At 31.2% G+C, this 14,580-nt stretch overlaps 1 protein-coding gene across 1 annotated transcript; it reads right to left on the reverse strand.

Annotated features, from left to right (window-relative positions):
- Positions 1-6,939: 6,939 nt before the first annotated feature.
- Positions 6,940-10,908, reverse strand: LOC145597583 (NADPH-dependent aldo-keto reductase, chloroplastic-like). Its single transcript, XM_081653783.1, has 7 exons — positions 10,752-10,908; positions 8,813-8,863; positions 8,585-8,661; positions 8,324-8,411; positions 7,933-8,208; positions 7,441-7,689; positions 6,940-7,239 (listed from the first exon to the last, which is right to left on the reverse strand). The coding sequence occupies exons 1-7, from the start codon at positions 10,857-10,859 to the stop codon at positions 7,153-7,155; spliced, it is 936 nt and encodes a 311-aa protein (XP_081509909.1). The 5' UTR covers positions 10,860-10,908; the 3' UTR covers positions 6,940-7,152.
- Between the last annotated feature and the right edge of the window lie 3,672 nt (positions 10,909-14,580).

Below are 14,580 nucleotides of genomic sequence, written 5' to 3' on the forward strand. Positions count from 1 at the left end.
CGTTTTAAAATTTTGAACATATAAGTTAAAATTTTAGAATAAGTTATTTAAAATTTATGACATCAAACTTAACTAATTTATGGTTTAGAACATGTGAGTACTGAATTAGAACATTTGATTTAATTTAGAACACCTAAGGAAAAATTTAGAACATCAGATTTAAAATTTAGAACATAAAAAGTGTTCTCACATATGAAAAATTCTCACATAAGAAAAATTCTCACGAGAGTCTTCCCCTATCTGCATATACATATATATGTTAGTATATAAGCAAATTAAACGGAAAAACTTATCTCAATGTTGTGTAGACCAATTGACAATTGCCGTGTCGTGGTAAACCACTGACCTAAAAGACGACGATTCCGCGCTACCCCGGTGCAGTAGACATCAAGCGCTCGCCCTCCAGGATAAGCACGGCGCCGGAATTTGTGTGCACTCACAAACCCGACTGGAACCAGAATACTTGCCCAAAAACCGAAGGGATAAATTTAGAGAGGGTAAAAGATAGCTAATTTTGTGTGTATGCTATGGAAGCCAAGGATGTATGTAGATCAGAGAAGAAAGCAACGATCCACACAATTACAAAGGAAACTTCAACTTTTTATAAAGAGGAGTATCATCATGTGCCATTGACCAATTAATAAATGGGTAATCAAGGAGGCAACGGCTAGGCATTAATAATCGATTATGAATGAGCGTAACCCCCGAATTATGAATGACATTCTCAAAAACTTAATTCAAATGAATAGACCATGAATATTGTATTAGATACAATATTCCAATAACAATATCTCATAACCCAATTACGGCTTCTCAAACAAGTGGTACAAAACTACTCCAAAGAATAAACGGCATAAAGCTTTGGTAAATTATCAAAGTGGGACTCTCTCTTTTATTTCCTCTCACCTTTCTTTGTGTTTCACTCAAGAAATTCCAACAACCCCCCACAGGTTCGAAGATGTGAAAAGAAAGAAAGAAAAATTGATTTTGGGCAAAACAAAACAATTGCATAAGTGTCAATGTCTCGTGACTTGAATTAACACATAGTAGATATCAAGCTATGATCCCTCACCTACCAAGTGACCTTCGTCTTGAACTTAATAGGGAGTTAGGGACCCGTCACTTTGAGCCACATAATTGAACATGTATAATATTCTGAAATTCCGCGAATAAAGGTGACGCATTATTCTGGCCATACGTCCAGCCTGGATGCTCATAGGTGCTCTAGAGTATTAGCCCACCCATTACTCATAGGAAGCGGCCACACTTCCACACCTAAGTAGGTGAATCCCATCAAGTGTGAGCTGCATCACACCACCAAAAATATGGATATGGGTTCATTGAGAGTCATATGCTCAACCTCTTTCCATTTGTAGCAAGCACACATCAAACATCTAGGGATGGACAAAATAAAATTTTGTGCTTCCGAATTATTCCATAATGTTCCCCTTTGAACTCATGATGAGTAGGAGTTGATTACTTGTAATTCATACTTTGGGATTTTAGTCCCATCCCTTCCGATGTTACCAAAACTAGTTTTGTACAAGGTCTTTAGCTAATGGATCCATAACATTCCTTTTAGACTTTATGAAGTCTGGTGATATCACCCCATTCGACAAATCATCTCTGACATCAACCATTATAGGCATGGTTCAATCAAAAGTAACCACGACTTGCAAATCACAAGGAATTCCCCTTCAATGGGATACTTGCAAGCCCAATTGCTCATAAGAGCCATATACTCTTGACTATCTTGCCTCATAACCTGTTAATTCAAAAGCAATAAATTTAGATGATTCCAAAACAAACATAGCAAAACAAGGTTGCTTAATTTCCAAAACATAGCTCCACCACTTAGTGGTGCAGACTTGAGTTTGAACTCATTATCAAACTCCAAGAACTCGTGGAAATTTGCAATATTGCATACTCTAATCTTTTGTACTTTTCAAGTACCTATGCAACCTTCTCAAAACTATCTAATGATCATTGCTCGAAATAAGAGTATACTTGCTTAATCTACTTACAAAATAAGCAACGTTAGATTAAGCATAGTTCCCAAGAAACATAACACTGCACAGATTGCTCCAAAAGTAATAAATTCAAAAAATTTATATCATAGCAATGCCTCATCCAAATAAAAAGTTTAGCCTAAAATACCTCCAACAAAAACTCAATGAATTAGCAACATATTAATCCATAGAAGAAATATCAAGTATTACAATCCAAGAAAAAAAATTGTAAAACTCTACACATAGTTAGACATAACCTAACTCATGGTCAACGACTTCTTCCACGGAACCAATCACTCATGAAAATTTCACTAGTTTAAAGTAGATACTCTAAAGACATAGAGATACCAAAACAAACTTGTAAGGAAAACACCATCAATAACCGTCTTTAGCACAATTAACCACTTTCAGTCTTTGCATTAAACAATCGAAAACCCTTAACTTTAATGCCTCCTATTCTTCCTACGTACTATATTCAAATATCCACCACTAATAAAAGAAGGAAAAAAGACTTAGTTTCCCAAAGTGAATATCCAACCACTTGAAACATAGTAGTAACACACAATTATGCTCAAAGACAATTTATCCATATAAAGGATCAATCACGCTCAGGATAAAGTTACTCTAATACTCGCCTACAAAGTCATAAACTAATGCAATTACGTACTAATCAAAAACTGAGCCAAGACTTTGAGTCCAACACTAATTCTTTATTACTTCCCCCACATTGGACAACAAAGTCCGATTCAGATCAAAGCCCTTAGCAGTACGCCTAAAACCTACATTCTCAATGAATGAAATATTTAGACATAAAAACTCCCTCCAAAAATCATATGGGGTCTTTAATAACGTAAATATCATATAAAGAAATCGCATAAGTTTATAAAACCTAAACCCCCACATGAAAGCATAAGGTCAAAATCTCAAAATAAAGCAAAGTCAAATACATGATTGAGAAAAAACTCATAACTATGTCATAGAACTTGGGTGTAATAACAGATAAGGTACGGTGGACAAAAGTAGAGATAGATCTATGAAGCATTGAATTAATCAAAGATAATAATTCAACCATACTTCAAAATATTAATTCCCAAAATACTTTACTCAAAATTCTCCAAAGAAATAGTCATACATTCTCCTTAAGGAAAAATTATCACATAATATTCCTTCACAAACTTACCATATTAGAAATATAACTTTACATATGTTAATGAAATACAGTAATTATGTAATGAGATCACGTTACAAAAATTATGACTTGCATATTAACAAATGAATAATTGATGCAATAACTTTGATTAAACTCCATATCTTACACATGAATAATGGCAAAGTAGTACTAGAAGTTCGTACATATACCTCAAAACATGACAAATACATAGCTCAAGCTATCCCACCATATAGGTATTTAAATCAATAAAGCTATCTCCAAGGCCAATTTCAATCCACAAAATATATAACCAAGAAATTAGAGGTAACTAAACATATGCAATGTCATACTCATTTCAACAAACATTTAATTGTCAAATTCAACATTCAACATTCTTTGTCAAAAACTACAAAAGCATATACTTGTATTCAATAACATAATATCATTGGCCAATTAAAAATAAAGTAACTCATATCACTATATTAGTAATATGTACCAAACGATTTATTTCAAATTATTGCAAAATGCTAGATACAATTTTATACATAACATAAAACAATAACTCAACAATTCAAGAAATAAAAACCAATCACCAATTAAAAGGTTATTAATGTGCTCCCATGATTCAAGCTAACTCTCCAAATTAAAAACTCCTCATACAACATTTACTTAGTCACAATAACCAAGGCTATAATATAGAAAATAGTTGACCAAAAGTAATATTCATCATCCATCAAGCATACACTATATGCATAATTAATTCCTCAATTAATTCTCACAATTGTTAAACTTTAGCAAAAATAATTCCTTAAATTCAATCATCCAGAGTATTAAGAAATAACTGTCCAAAGAAGTACTAGCTAAATAACGTAACCATTAATATACTCTCAAAGTCACAAGTAGCCAAAGAAGCTTATTAGTAATGTAGCATATCTATATTAGTTTTGACATGCAGGCATGTATAATAATCAACACAATTGCATTTATATAAATATTCATACATAGCATGAAAATAACTCATGAGTATAAGCAATACTATCACAAGCTCACAATCCGTAATTGCTTAATACATAGTAAATCATGATAGCTACAAGAATGACATACTCCATACATTATCTAAATTTGACACATCAAAGTTAAAAAAACTGGAAGTCAAATAATGGTCTTTTAAATCAATAAGGTTAGACATTCATAAAAAGCATAGAGGGAGCTAAGCTAGAGCACTCAACAAACAATACAAAATCCATATTTGCATACTATCACATGCAATCAACAACTAACATATAGAATACACACTATATAAAATACCAAATTAACAATATGATGAACCCACTAAATAATCAGTGAGGAAAATCATCTCAACGCATCATACGAACACAAACCTATGTGCAAATAAACCAAAGTTTATTTAACCATATCCACCATATGAAAACAAAATCAAAGCAAATTAGAGGTTACAAATCTTACAATATCCTACGGGAATATGAAAAACAGTAACTCATTTAATTTAATTAACGAAATTATTTTCGTCATTAGTCTAACAATATACGCATCAAAATTGCTCCAAAGAAAAGCATATCCTAATTAATATGCCAACATTCACAACTCTTTTATAATAAGAGACTTAATATGACATATCAAGCTAGAATCAAATATCTAGAAGTAGAAGCAATAGTTCGTCTATTAGATTGTTAGTATATAAGCAAATTAAACGGAAAAACATATCTCAATGTTGTGTAGACCAATTGACAATTGCCGCGTCGTGGTAAACCACTGACCTAAAAGACGATTCCGCGCTACCCCGGTGCAGTAGACATCAAACGGTCGTCCTCCAGGATAAGCACGGCGCCGGAATTTGTGTACACTCACAAACCCGACTGGAACCAGAATACTTGCCCAAAAACCGAAGGGATAAATTTAGAGAGGGTAAAAGATAGCTAATTTTGTGTGTATGCTGTGGAAGCCAAGGATGTATGTAGATCAGAGAAGAAAGCAACGATCCACACAATTACAAAGGAAACTTCAACTTTTTATAAAGAGGAGTATCATCATGTACCATTGACCAATTAATAAATGGTAATCAAGGAGGCAACGGCTAGGCATTAATAATCGATTATGAATGAGCGTAACCCTCGAATTATGAATGACATTCTCAAAAACTTAATTCAAATTAATAGACCATGAATATTATATTAGATACAATATTCCAATAACAATATCTCATAACCCAATTACGGCTTCTCAAACAAGTGGTACAAAACTACTCCAAAGAATAAACGGCATAAAGCTTTGGTAAATTATCAAAGTGGGACTCTCTCTTTTATTTCCTCTCACCTTTCTTTGTGTTTCACTCAAGAAATTCCAACAATCCCCCCAGGTTCGAAGATGTGAAAAGAAAGAAAGAAAAATTAGTTTTGGGCAAAACAAAACAATTGGATAAGTGTCAATGTCTCGCGACTTGAATTAACACATAGTGGACATCAAGCTATGATCCCTCACCTAGTGACCTTCGTCTTGAACTTAATAGGGAGGTAGGGACCCGTCACTTTGAGCCACACAATTGAACATGTATAATATTCTGAAATTCCGCGAATAAAGGTGACGCATTATACTGGTCATACGTCCAGCCTGGATGCTCATAGGTGCTCTAATTCCCTCTAGTTTTTAGTACCTGGAAATTGGTTTAATTGTAGGGAATATTGGTGATATTTATTTTTCACTACTTGTTTTGAATTGGTTGTCTTCTGTTGATATGATCTTTGTTTAAAGATGTGAAGTCCATTGTTATTATAGTGATTAGTGATTGGCTTATATTTATGTTGATTGAATTGGATGTGAAAATTGGTGATCAATTTTGCTGGGGAAATTGCATCTGCTTGCTGAATATTAATTTTTTTATTTTTTTTTTTATTTATTTATTTCTTTGTTGCAAAGCTGCCAATACAGTCAAGCATGGAGATACATTTTTTGAAAAGCAGCAGCTAATTTGTAACATACATTTTTTGGCTGTTGGAGTTCAACAAATTAAGAAATTTTAACAAATTTGAGAAGAACATATAAATTTTAATGTTTTTGATCTCCAAATAACTGGTCTATATGCCCTGTTTATCTGTAATGGCTAGTTTTTAATTAGCCATTGTTGTACTTCCAAGAATGGAATTTTTTTTTAAAAAAAAATATGTTTAGTTGTTCAATGATGGTAATCGGTTCTAACAGCTAAACTCTCAGGCAATCCAAACTTTAGTACCCAATTTGCAACATCCCAAACTTTGGTACTCAATCTGCAACAATTGTCATACTTTAGTACCCAACTTTTACATTTACTCACCTAAGAATCATGAGGGCAATTTTTAAAATTTCTGTTAAGTATAGAGTCCAAATCATGTAAAGCCTCTGGTATAATTACTTGGTTAAGTAAAAACATTTTTTTTTTTTTCTTACATAGCAATATCGGCGGCTAGTTGTTCAACCCAATGACATACTTTAACATTAGAGCAACCTGAGCCAAATCCAATTGCCTTTTCTATATATAATATATAGCTTGCACAATAGGATTCTCACAGTAGAGTAGAGCTGTCAGTTCGGGTATTCAAGTCAGGTCAAATCAGATGTCGGGTTAAATTAGGATCAGGTTATGTCGGGTCAATCTAGCTTCAGATCGGGTTCAGGTTCGGGTCGGGTCAATTTCAGTTCAAGTTAGCAGAATAGGACTCATGCCAAGTGATACTATAGATCATTGCAACACTGCCTCATCTAAGTGAACATAAGTCAAAATGGGGAAAAAATTCATAAGGAATTTAGAAACAAATTTCATCAACGATTCTTATTTTTCGATAAACTATAAAATAAAAATAAAAATTACATAAATGAAACTAAAAGGTTAAAGACATTTATTTCAAATCATAGATCTTAAGGTAGGTAACACCATTAAAACATAGTCTACCCAGTGGAATAAAAGTATAAAACCTTATTGAACTTAATATGAGTTGATGATCAGACTTGCTCATCCCATAGTTCTTCGAGACTCTTGTAGCCAGCAAATGTCTCATGTACCATATCCCTGCCTTTAACAAATTTTTCCTGCAGCCCCCAAAGAAAAGGTATTTAACATGTGCGAAACCAACATGACACCCTAGCTAGCATATATATGCATTAATCAAATTCAACATACTTCAGCACAACATTCCAGTAATGAAAATATGCATTCACTTACATAGATTACCAGACTGGAACAGTACTAAATGAAGTTAGGTTGCATAAAGTGTTAAGATGGGTACTTGCCTGCTGAATCTCAGAAAGTTTGCAGAGTAAACTTTCTGGAATTGACCAATCAAAAATATCCAAATTCTCCTTCAACCTTGCTTCATTTGAGGTTTTAGGCAGTACACTATGGCCCTTCTGAAGCCCCCAGCGAAGAGCTACTTGTGCAGGAGATTTTCCTAGCTCCTTTGCAATCGTAGTGAGAATAGGATCGGCAAGAATTGATTTAATTTTTGCAGCAGAAGCTTGAGAACCCAGTGGTGAATATCCCTGAGAGACAAGAAATTTACTTGAAATTCTATCTAAATCTTTAAGCAAAACTACAATGCAAAAGAAATATGCCAGTGTACACTACAAATAGTAGCAAGACTAGTGACAAAACCATACATGGATCAATCCCCACACCACTCACAATAAAACAGCTTCAAAAGGTTAACCTTTTGCCAGAATTTACAGGCATATCATATTTGAAAGCACTACAAAATCATCAAATTGGGAGTTTGGGACACTTACAGATAGATGAATGCTCTTTGTTTTGCAAAATTCATGCAGCTTCTCTTGTTGCCACATAGGATGACATTCAACTTGGTTTACAGCAGGAGTAATACGGGTAGATTCAAGAAGGTTGTCAAGTTTCTTTATAGAGAAATTGCTAACTCCGATGGCTCGAACCCTACCTGAATCATATAGCGCCTCCATTGCTTTCCATGTACTAGGTATGTCTGCTGGAATGTATCTCTCAGGATTGTTACCAGATAATCCTTTTTTCTCCTTTACTGGCCAGTGGATCTTTCATACAACAATAGGATCCAAGAAAAGGCATTAATATGATAAATTAGAATTCAAGTAGATTGATTAAAAAAAAAACCATTTAGTAATTTCTCAATTAAAATAAGTTACATACAAGATATAGGTCCAAGTATTCAAGTTGAAGGTCACTCAAAGTCCTATCTAGCGCCTTTGGAACATCTTCTGGTTCATGATCAAAGTTCCTGCATAATCACATAAATTAAACCAAGTGATAAATGTTCGTCCTTCATGCTAAACATAATCATCTTCTTAAATTATACCATAAAATTAATAAATATATATAGTGAAAAAATTCTAGCCAGGCTTGAATACAAGATTATACTCAAAACAAGCCTTTTAAAGTTTCAATATTCACCATAGTTTGGAGGTGATGAATAACTCCTCTCGCTTCACTATCCCTTCTTCAAACAACTCCTTTAAAACAACTCCAATCTATTAATCAAGGAAAGCATTATCATGTGAGCAAGAATGGGGGAAAAAGTAAGTCAAATTGGAGTAGATCTTTATGATACAAATTTATTTATTTTTTTTTTTTTTTATATAAAGAGAACATTGAATATTTATGGTTAAATTTCATAATTACCTCCTTCTCATTTCCATAGATATGTGCACAATCAATGTGTCTGTAGCCCAACTGCATCAGGTAAAATAAGTGAGCTACATCAGAATGAGCTAGCATATGCTTTGACAATTAAATCACATTAAGAAGCTGATAGCCTCATAGGTACACATCTACATGAATTACTGATACATACGAAGTATATAACAGTATAATAAAAATAATGTATGGTTTAATCTACCAACAGAAGTCAAGAAGGTTCCTGCTAATTTGTTAGACAACGAGAACAAAATAACGCTCTAAATAACATAACCACATTTAAATATCTGTCAAAACTTTCCATAGCCCAAGAATATGCATTGTTAGTTTGTTACAGTGCAATTTACCTATTGGTTAATTGGCCTTTTGTTTCTCATTCATGGCTTCACCAAATTTCCCCAAAGTGATCATGGCTTTGTGGGAATTTGTAACAATGTATGGGGTAGAATCCACACTTTGGATTTGGCAATAAGCAAGACATAATATAAGAATTCGGAATCATGACTGATTCCATCTAATCTAAATAGTCTAGAATTAATCTTACAGACAATTTAAAACCAGTTAGATGGGAGCTACTATGAATGCAGACTATTGATGAGGCAAATTGTGGCTATAGATGGAACCCTTGTCATGTCATCCTGAAGGTACCCTCGTCTATGCTCCTCGAAGATATGATAAAGATCACTAGAGACCACACTAGGACTATATTCGTTGCAGCTGAAAACTTCTAAATGTATGTAATATGTAGTTGAATCATAAAACTCCTCTATATACTGAAAACTTCTAAATGTACTGAAAACTTCTATTGAACTCATAAAACTCCTTTTAATTTTGGCATAAAACTTGTTAGCCATTAAATAAGCTTATTAGCCCCTTTACACTTTTACAAACTCGTTTTACTTTAAATTTATTTTTCCTCCAAGATAAAAGAACAATAGAACATTGCTTAGATCATATGTTGCATAACTATCTATTTCAATCACCCTACTTAAATACTCCAATCAGTCCAATGTCAATCAAAATTCATGTATTCCTTGTCAACCAAACAGACACAAAAAACACAAATCAAGTACACTTTCGTAAATAAAGTGACAACTTTTCCATTCAACATAACAGTTTCGTAATAAAATCAAAAAAATATGGGACCACATTCAATGAAAGTAGAATTATATACAAAAATACCCCTTAATTTTATTTTTATTTCCTTTTTATCTATCTTGTTGATAAACTTAAATTTTTTAATTTTATAATCAATCTCTTTCATGGTCTTCACTCTTAATTTAATCAAAACTTTTTTTTTTCCTCAACATATACTTACTTACTCCCTCCGTCCCCAAAAGAACGACCTGTTTGGGTTGATTACGCAGGTATTAAGAAAGTTAAATAAAAAGAAGTAAAAGTATGTTAGAAAGATAAATTAGAAAAAAAAGTAATAAAATTACATGAAAAATCAAATTTTTATATGAGAAAGCTAATTTTACACAAATATTGTTGCAAATTGGTGGGTGTTTTAATGCAAATGGGTCATTCTTTTTGAGACTAAAATTAGACCAAATAGGTCGTTCTTTCAGGGAACGGAGGGAGTAATAAACTATCAACAATTCAACACCCTATAAAGTGTTTTTTACATGGAAGGAAGTAAATCTAAATTAAACAGAGTATACATGTTGTACAATGTATTTTTCTTTGGAATAAAATAAAACTCTTCAACTACTCTATTCTATATAGATTTATGTTTGGGTATGCAAAGAGCATGTTTTGACTAAAATTAACCAAATTTTGCAACAAAATTAACTTCAATTACATAGAATTTAACAAATACTAATCAAAAAACCAAAATCCCACTAATTTTAAGAAATAATAATGGGCAATTATTATCAAAGTACGGTAATAATACAATACATAAAGGCAGAGGAGAGAAAACCTTAACAGCAGCAGCAACAATTTGTGGAGGAGTTGAATAGGTACCAAGCCCAATAGATGGAATTTTGGCTCCTGTATTTAACTCAAAATATTGCAAATTCCCTTCCATTGTTAATTCTAATTTCTGAATTTTTTTTGATAGAATAAAGAAAAAATTAATTGAAGAGAAATGTACAATGCGAGTATTAATAGAATTGTGTAGAGACAAAAGAATTGATGAGAGAGAATGTAAGATAAGAAAATGACGTTATAAAGGTTAAAAGGTAACAGGTTCTTTTCCCCGAGAGCCCCGTATGACTTCATTGTAGGCGTCATTCTCGTGGAAATTATGTGAACTGTTTTTTTTTGACAGGATAAAATTATGTTAATAATCTACCTGCTCTAGATGATACGAGTATTAGAGTTGAGTATTGTTTTTGGCTTTCACTTGTTACGATTCCGGATTTCTAGATTTGATGGAGGACTTAAGCAAATAAGCATAAGAGCAACTTCAATGACAAGCCAATTGTCAAATTAGCTTGTCATACCACATAAGCTTTCAAGCTAATTATGTTTGTAGCTAGTTTTATCCCCAATGACTAGCTATTAGCTTACTATTTAAATTATTAATTTATTATTTTTATCTTAATTACTAATTGACTTTTAACATTTTCTTTTTGGCAAGTTTTTTTCAAGCAAATTAGCTTGGCAAAGCTAATTTGCTTGATTAAGCTAATTACATATTTTGGCTCCAATGGTCAAGCTAGTAGCTAGGGACTATTTAAAATTGCAAGCAAGTCCCTAGCTACAACCATTGGAGTTGCTCTAAGATTTGATGGAGGAGTTAAGCACATAGCAAAAGGATAAATTAAAGGGATTTTTTAAATAATGCATCTATTGTGTAGCCGGATGAATCAATCAATCAATCAATAACTATATACTAAAAGACACACCAGCAATGACACGTGTCATTTTCTGGTGTGTCCTTTAGTTTTTTTTTTTAAAAAAAAACAACTTTAGCAAACAAATCTTATACATAAATAGAAAATAGCAAAATAATGCATAAATAAAAGATTTGACAAATCTCATACATAAATAAAAAGATAGCAAAATAATACATATATAAGAAATTTGATATGTCTTTCCATAACATATACAGAGTAAATTGACAAATATAGAAACTAAAGAACAAAAAAAATAGTAAATCAGATTTTTAATATAATTGTGCCATAATATTATGTACTACTTATTACAACAATAATTTTATTTATTTATATTTAATTATGTGTTAAAAAATCCAAGAAAGTTTTTTGAATTTCAAATATTAAAAAATAGATTAAATTAAAAATTTGATGTATCCTTCTACAAATAAATATTAACTATTATTAACAACTAAAAATCAATGAAAGAGAAAAAATCAAGTTCTTAACATAATTTGTGATATACATAAATAAAAAGTCAGGTTATTAACAACTAGGGATGGGTCTCGGTTTGGCGGGTGGCGAGGCAGGCATGAGGATAAAAACCATACCCACCATGGGTGATGGGGCAAGGGTGGATTTTAGGTTGTACCCGCCCCATCCCCACCACATACCTATTGATATATTTTTTAAAAGATAATTATATACTTTTATAATATAATAACTACCGTGCTAATATGCTCTTTTATAATAATTAATTATAGGGTATTTTATAATAAATTCATTACACCATATAACATTTTAGAAAAAATTCATTGTTAATTTAAAAATAATAATTAAAATTACCGTGCATGGCACGGGACCTAACCTAGTAATCACTAATATAAACTTGTTTAGCAATGAAGCAAAAATATAGGGATAGGGACAGTATATTATAAACTTATCTATACTTAGGCCTCGTTCTTTAGAGCTGCTCTGCTCTGCTCTGCTGAGCCCTGCTCTGCTCTGCTTAAATTAAAGCTGCTCTGCTCTGCTATGCTTTGCTTAAAAGAAATCTGCTCGGCTCTGCTCTGCTCGGCTCTATTTTCAAATAATAATTAATAATAACAAAAATAATAATTAATATTCAATAATAATAATTAATATTCTATTGATGATAATAATTTATTATTTTGAATAATTATAATAATTATTAATATTAAAAATAATTTTAATAATTATTAATATTAATAATAATTAATATTTATTAATCATAATAATAATTAATAAAAATAATTATCAATAATAATATTTAATAATTCAAACTATTAAGAATGAATATTTAATAATATTATTATTAATAATTTCTAATGGTTATAACAAGTCTTTCAAATAAATAAATAATAATAATAATAATAATGACAATTAATAACAATTTCTTTTATAAACATTTGATATTGGAATCACAATGGGTATTGATTGTTAGTTATAGAGTTGAATTAATTTTCAAATCTTTCCATACAATTTAAGAATTAAAAAAAAAGAGGTTGTTTTCTAGTAGTACTTTGTATATTATTATTATTTTAGGGTTCAAAATATACGATTAGGACAAATTTATAAGTAAAATCATTATTACTCATTAAATCATTATATTTTAAAATTTTTGTGAAATAAACATAAGTAAACCGTTGTCTTTTATCTTTTGACTAATAATAATATTTTATTATTATTATAATATTATAATAATAATTATAAATTTTATCTCGGCTCCCCACCAATTTCTTGTAAATTTATTGACTTTGTAGGTTTTTTCTTATGATGATGATGATGATAATAATAATAATAACAACAACAACAACAACAACAACAACAACAACAACAACAACAACAACAACAACATTAATAATAATAACATTAATAATAGTATTAATAATAATGTTGAAATCTGCTCTACTCTGCTCTGCTCGGCTCGGCTCGGCTCTGCTCTGCTTTGCTATTCTAAAATCTGTTCTGTTCTGCTCTGCCCAGAAGCTCAAAAGAACAGGGCCTTATTAGTATTTAAAAACTCTAACCAAGAAAAACACATGTCTCCATCCTATTACACTTCAATATCTTTTTCTCTAACCCAAGTGCCACATGTCTTCTTAGATTTTTAATTTGTTATTACATATTTTTCTTTAATTCTTTCATTAAAATTATACTTCATATTCCATGCCCACTTCATCTTCATTTCCCCTTTTCAATTCAACTTTTTGCTTTTTCTCTTCTTTTCCCATCCACCTTCTTTATTTAATCCTCATTTTCAATTAAAATTCCAAAAATTTAATTTCTTTAATCATGTTTCAGATTACAGTCATTACACATTATAACCATAATAACTTATTGATATTTTATAATTCATCTTTCAATTCAATAGTCTATGAATAATCCATGCATTGCACGGGCCAGAAGGCTAGTTTAACTTAGAGCATCTCCAACGGCAAGGCTACAATACATTGTAGTTTGTTTTGCCACGTCAGATTTTAAAGCTACAAAGATTTAAGCTACAAAGTTCCACATTAGTTGGCTACAATACTTTGTAGCTTGCCTCATCAAATATTTGTTATTTTTTTTATATGTTTAATATTTTAATCTACAAATAATATGTTTAAATTTTAGTCTACAAATAATATCACCAAAAAAAAAAAAAAAAAAAAAAAAAAGCAATTTATGACTCAAAAAAATTAAAATGTTTATAAAGATCATGATAAAGATAAACATCTAAAAAACCAGAAATACATCATACAGTAGTCTAGTGACATATCATGATATCAAGTACTATGTATTTCTATTCAAAAAAAAAAACAAAGTACTGTATTTTTTTTTTTTATCTATATAGCGTTTTGCATGCCAAACTATTTCACACATAGTAGTATTTCAATTGGTGGAAATTGAATAAATTTGCATTAAATT

The sequence above is a fragment of the Chenopodium album genome, chromosome 20 (genome assembly GCF_948465745.1).
Source record: "Chenopodium album chromosome 20, dcCheAlbu1.1, whole genome shotgun sequence".
In the NCBI taxonomy this organism is placed as follows: domain Eukaryota; kingdom Viridiplantae; phylum Streptophyta; class Magnoliopsida; order Caryophyllales; family Amaranthaceae; genus Chenopodium; species Chenopodium album.

What these genes read in the sequence shown, in the direction of transcription:
- LOC145597583 (XM_081653783.1), bottom strand. Translation starts at nt 10,859, where the DNA reads ATGGAAGGGAATTTGCAATATTTTGAGTTAAATACAGGAGCCAAAATT. An exon ending in TTCATCACCTCCAAACTATG is followed by an intron (nt 8,412 to 8,584) that starts GTGAATATTGAA and finishes GTGATTATGCAG; the next exon opens with GAACTTTGATCATGAACCAG. An exon ending in CAAAGAGCATTCATCTATCT is followed by an intron (nt 7,690 to 7,932) that starts GTAAGTGTCCCA and finishes CTTGTCTCTCAG; the next exon opens with GGATATTCACCACTGGGTTC.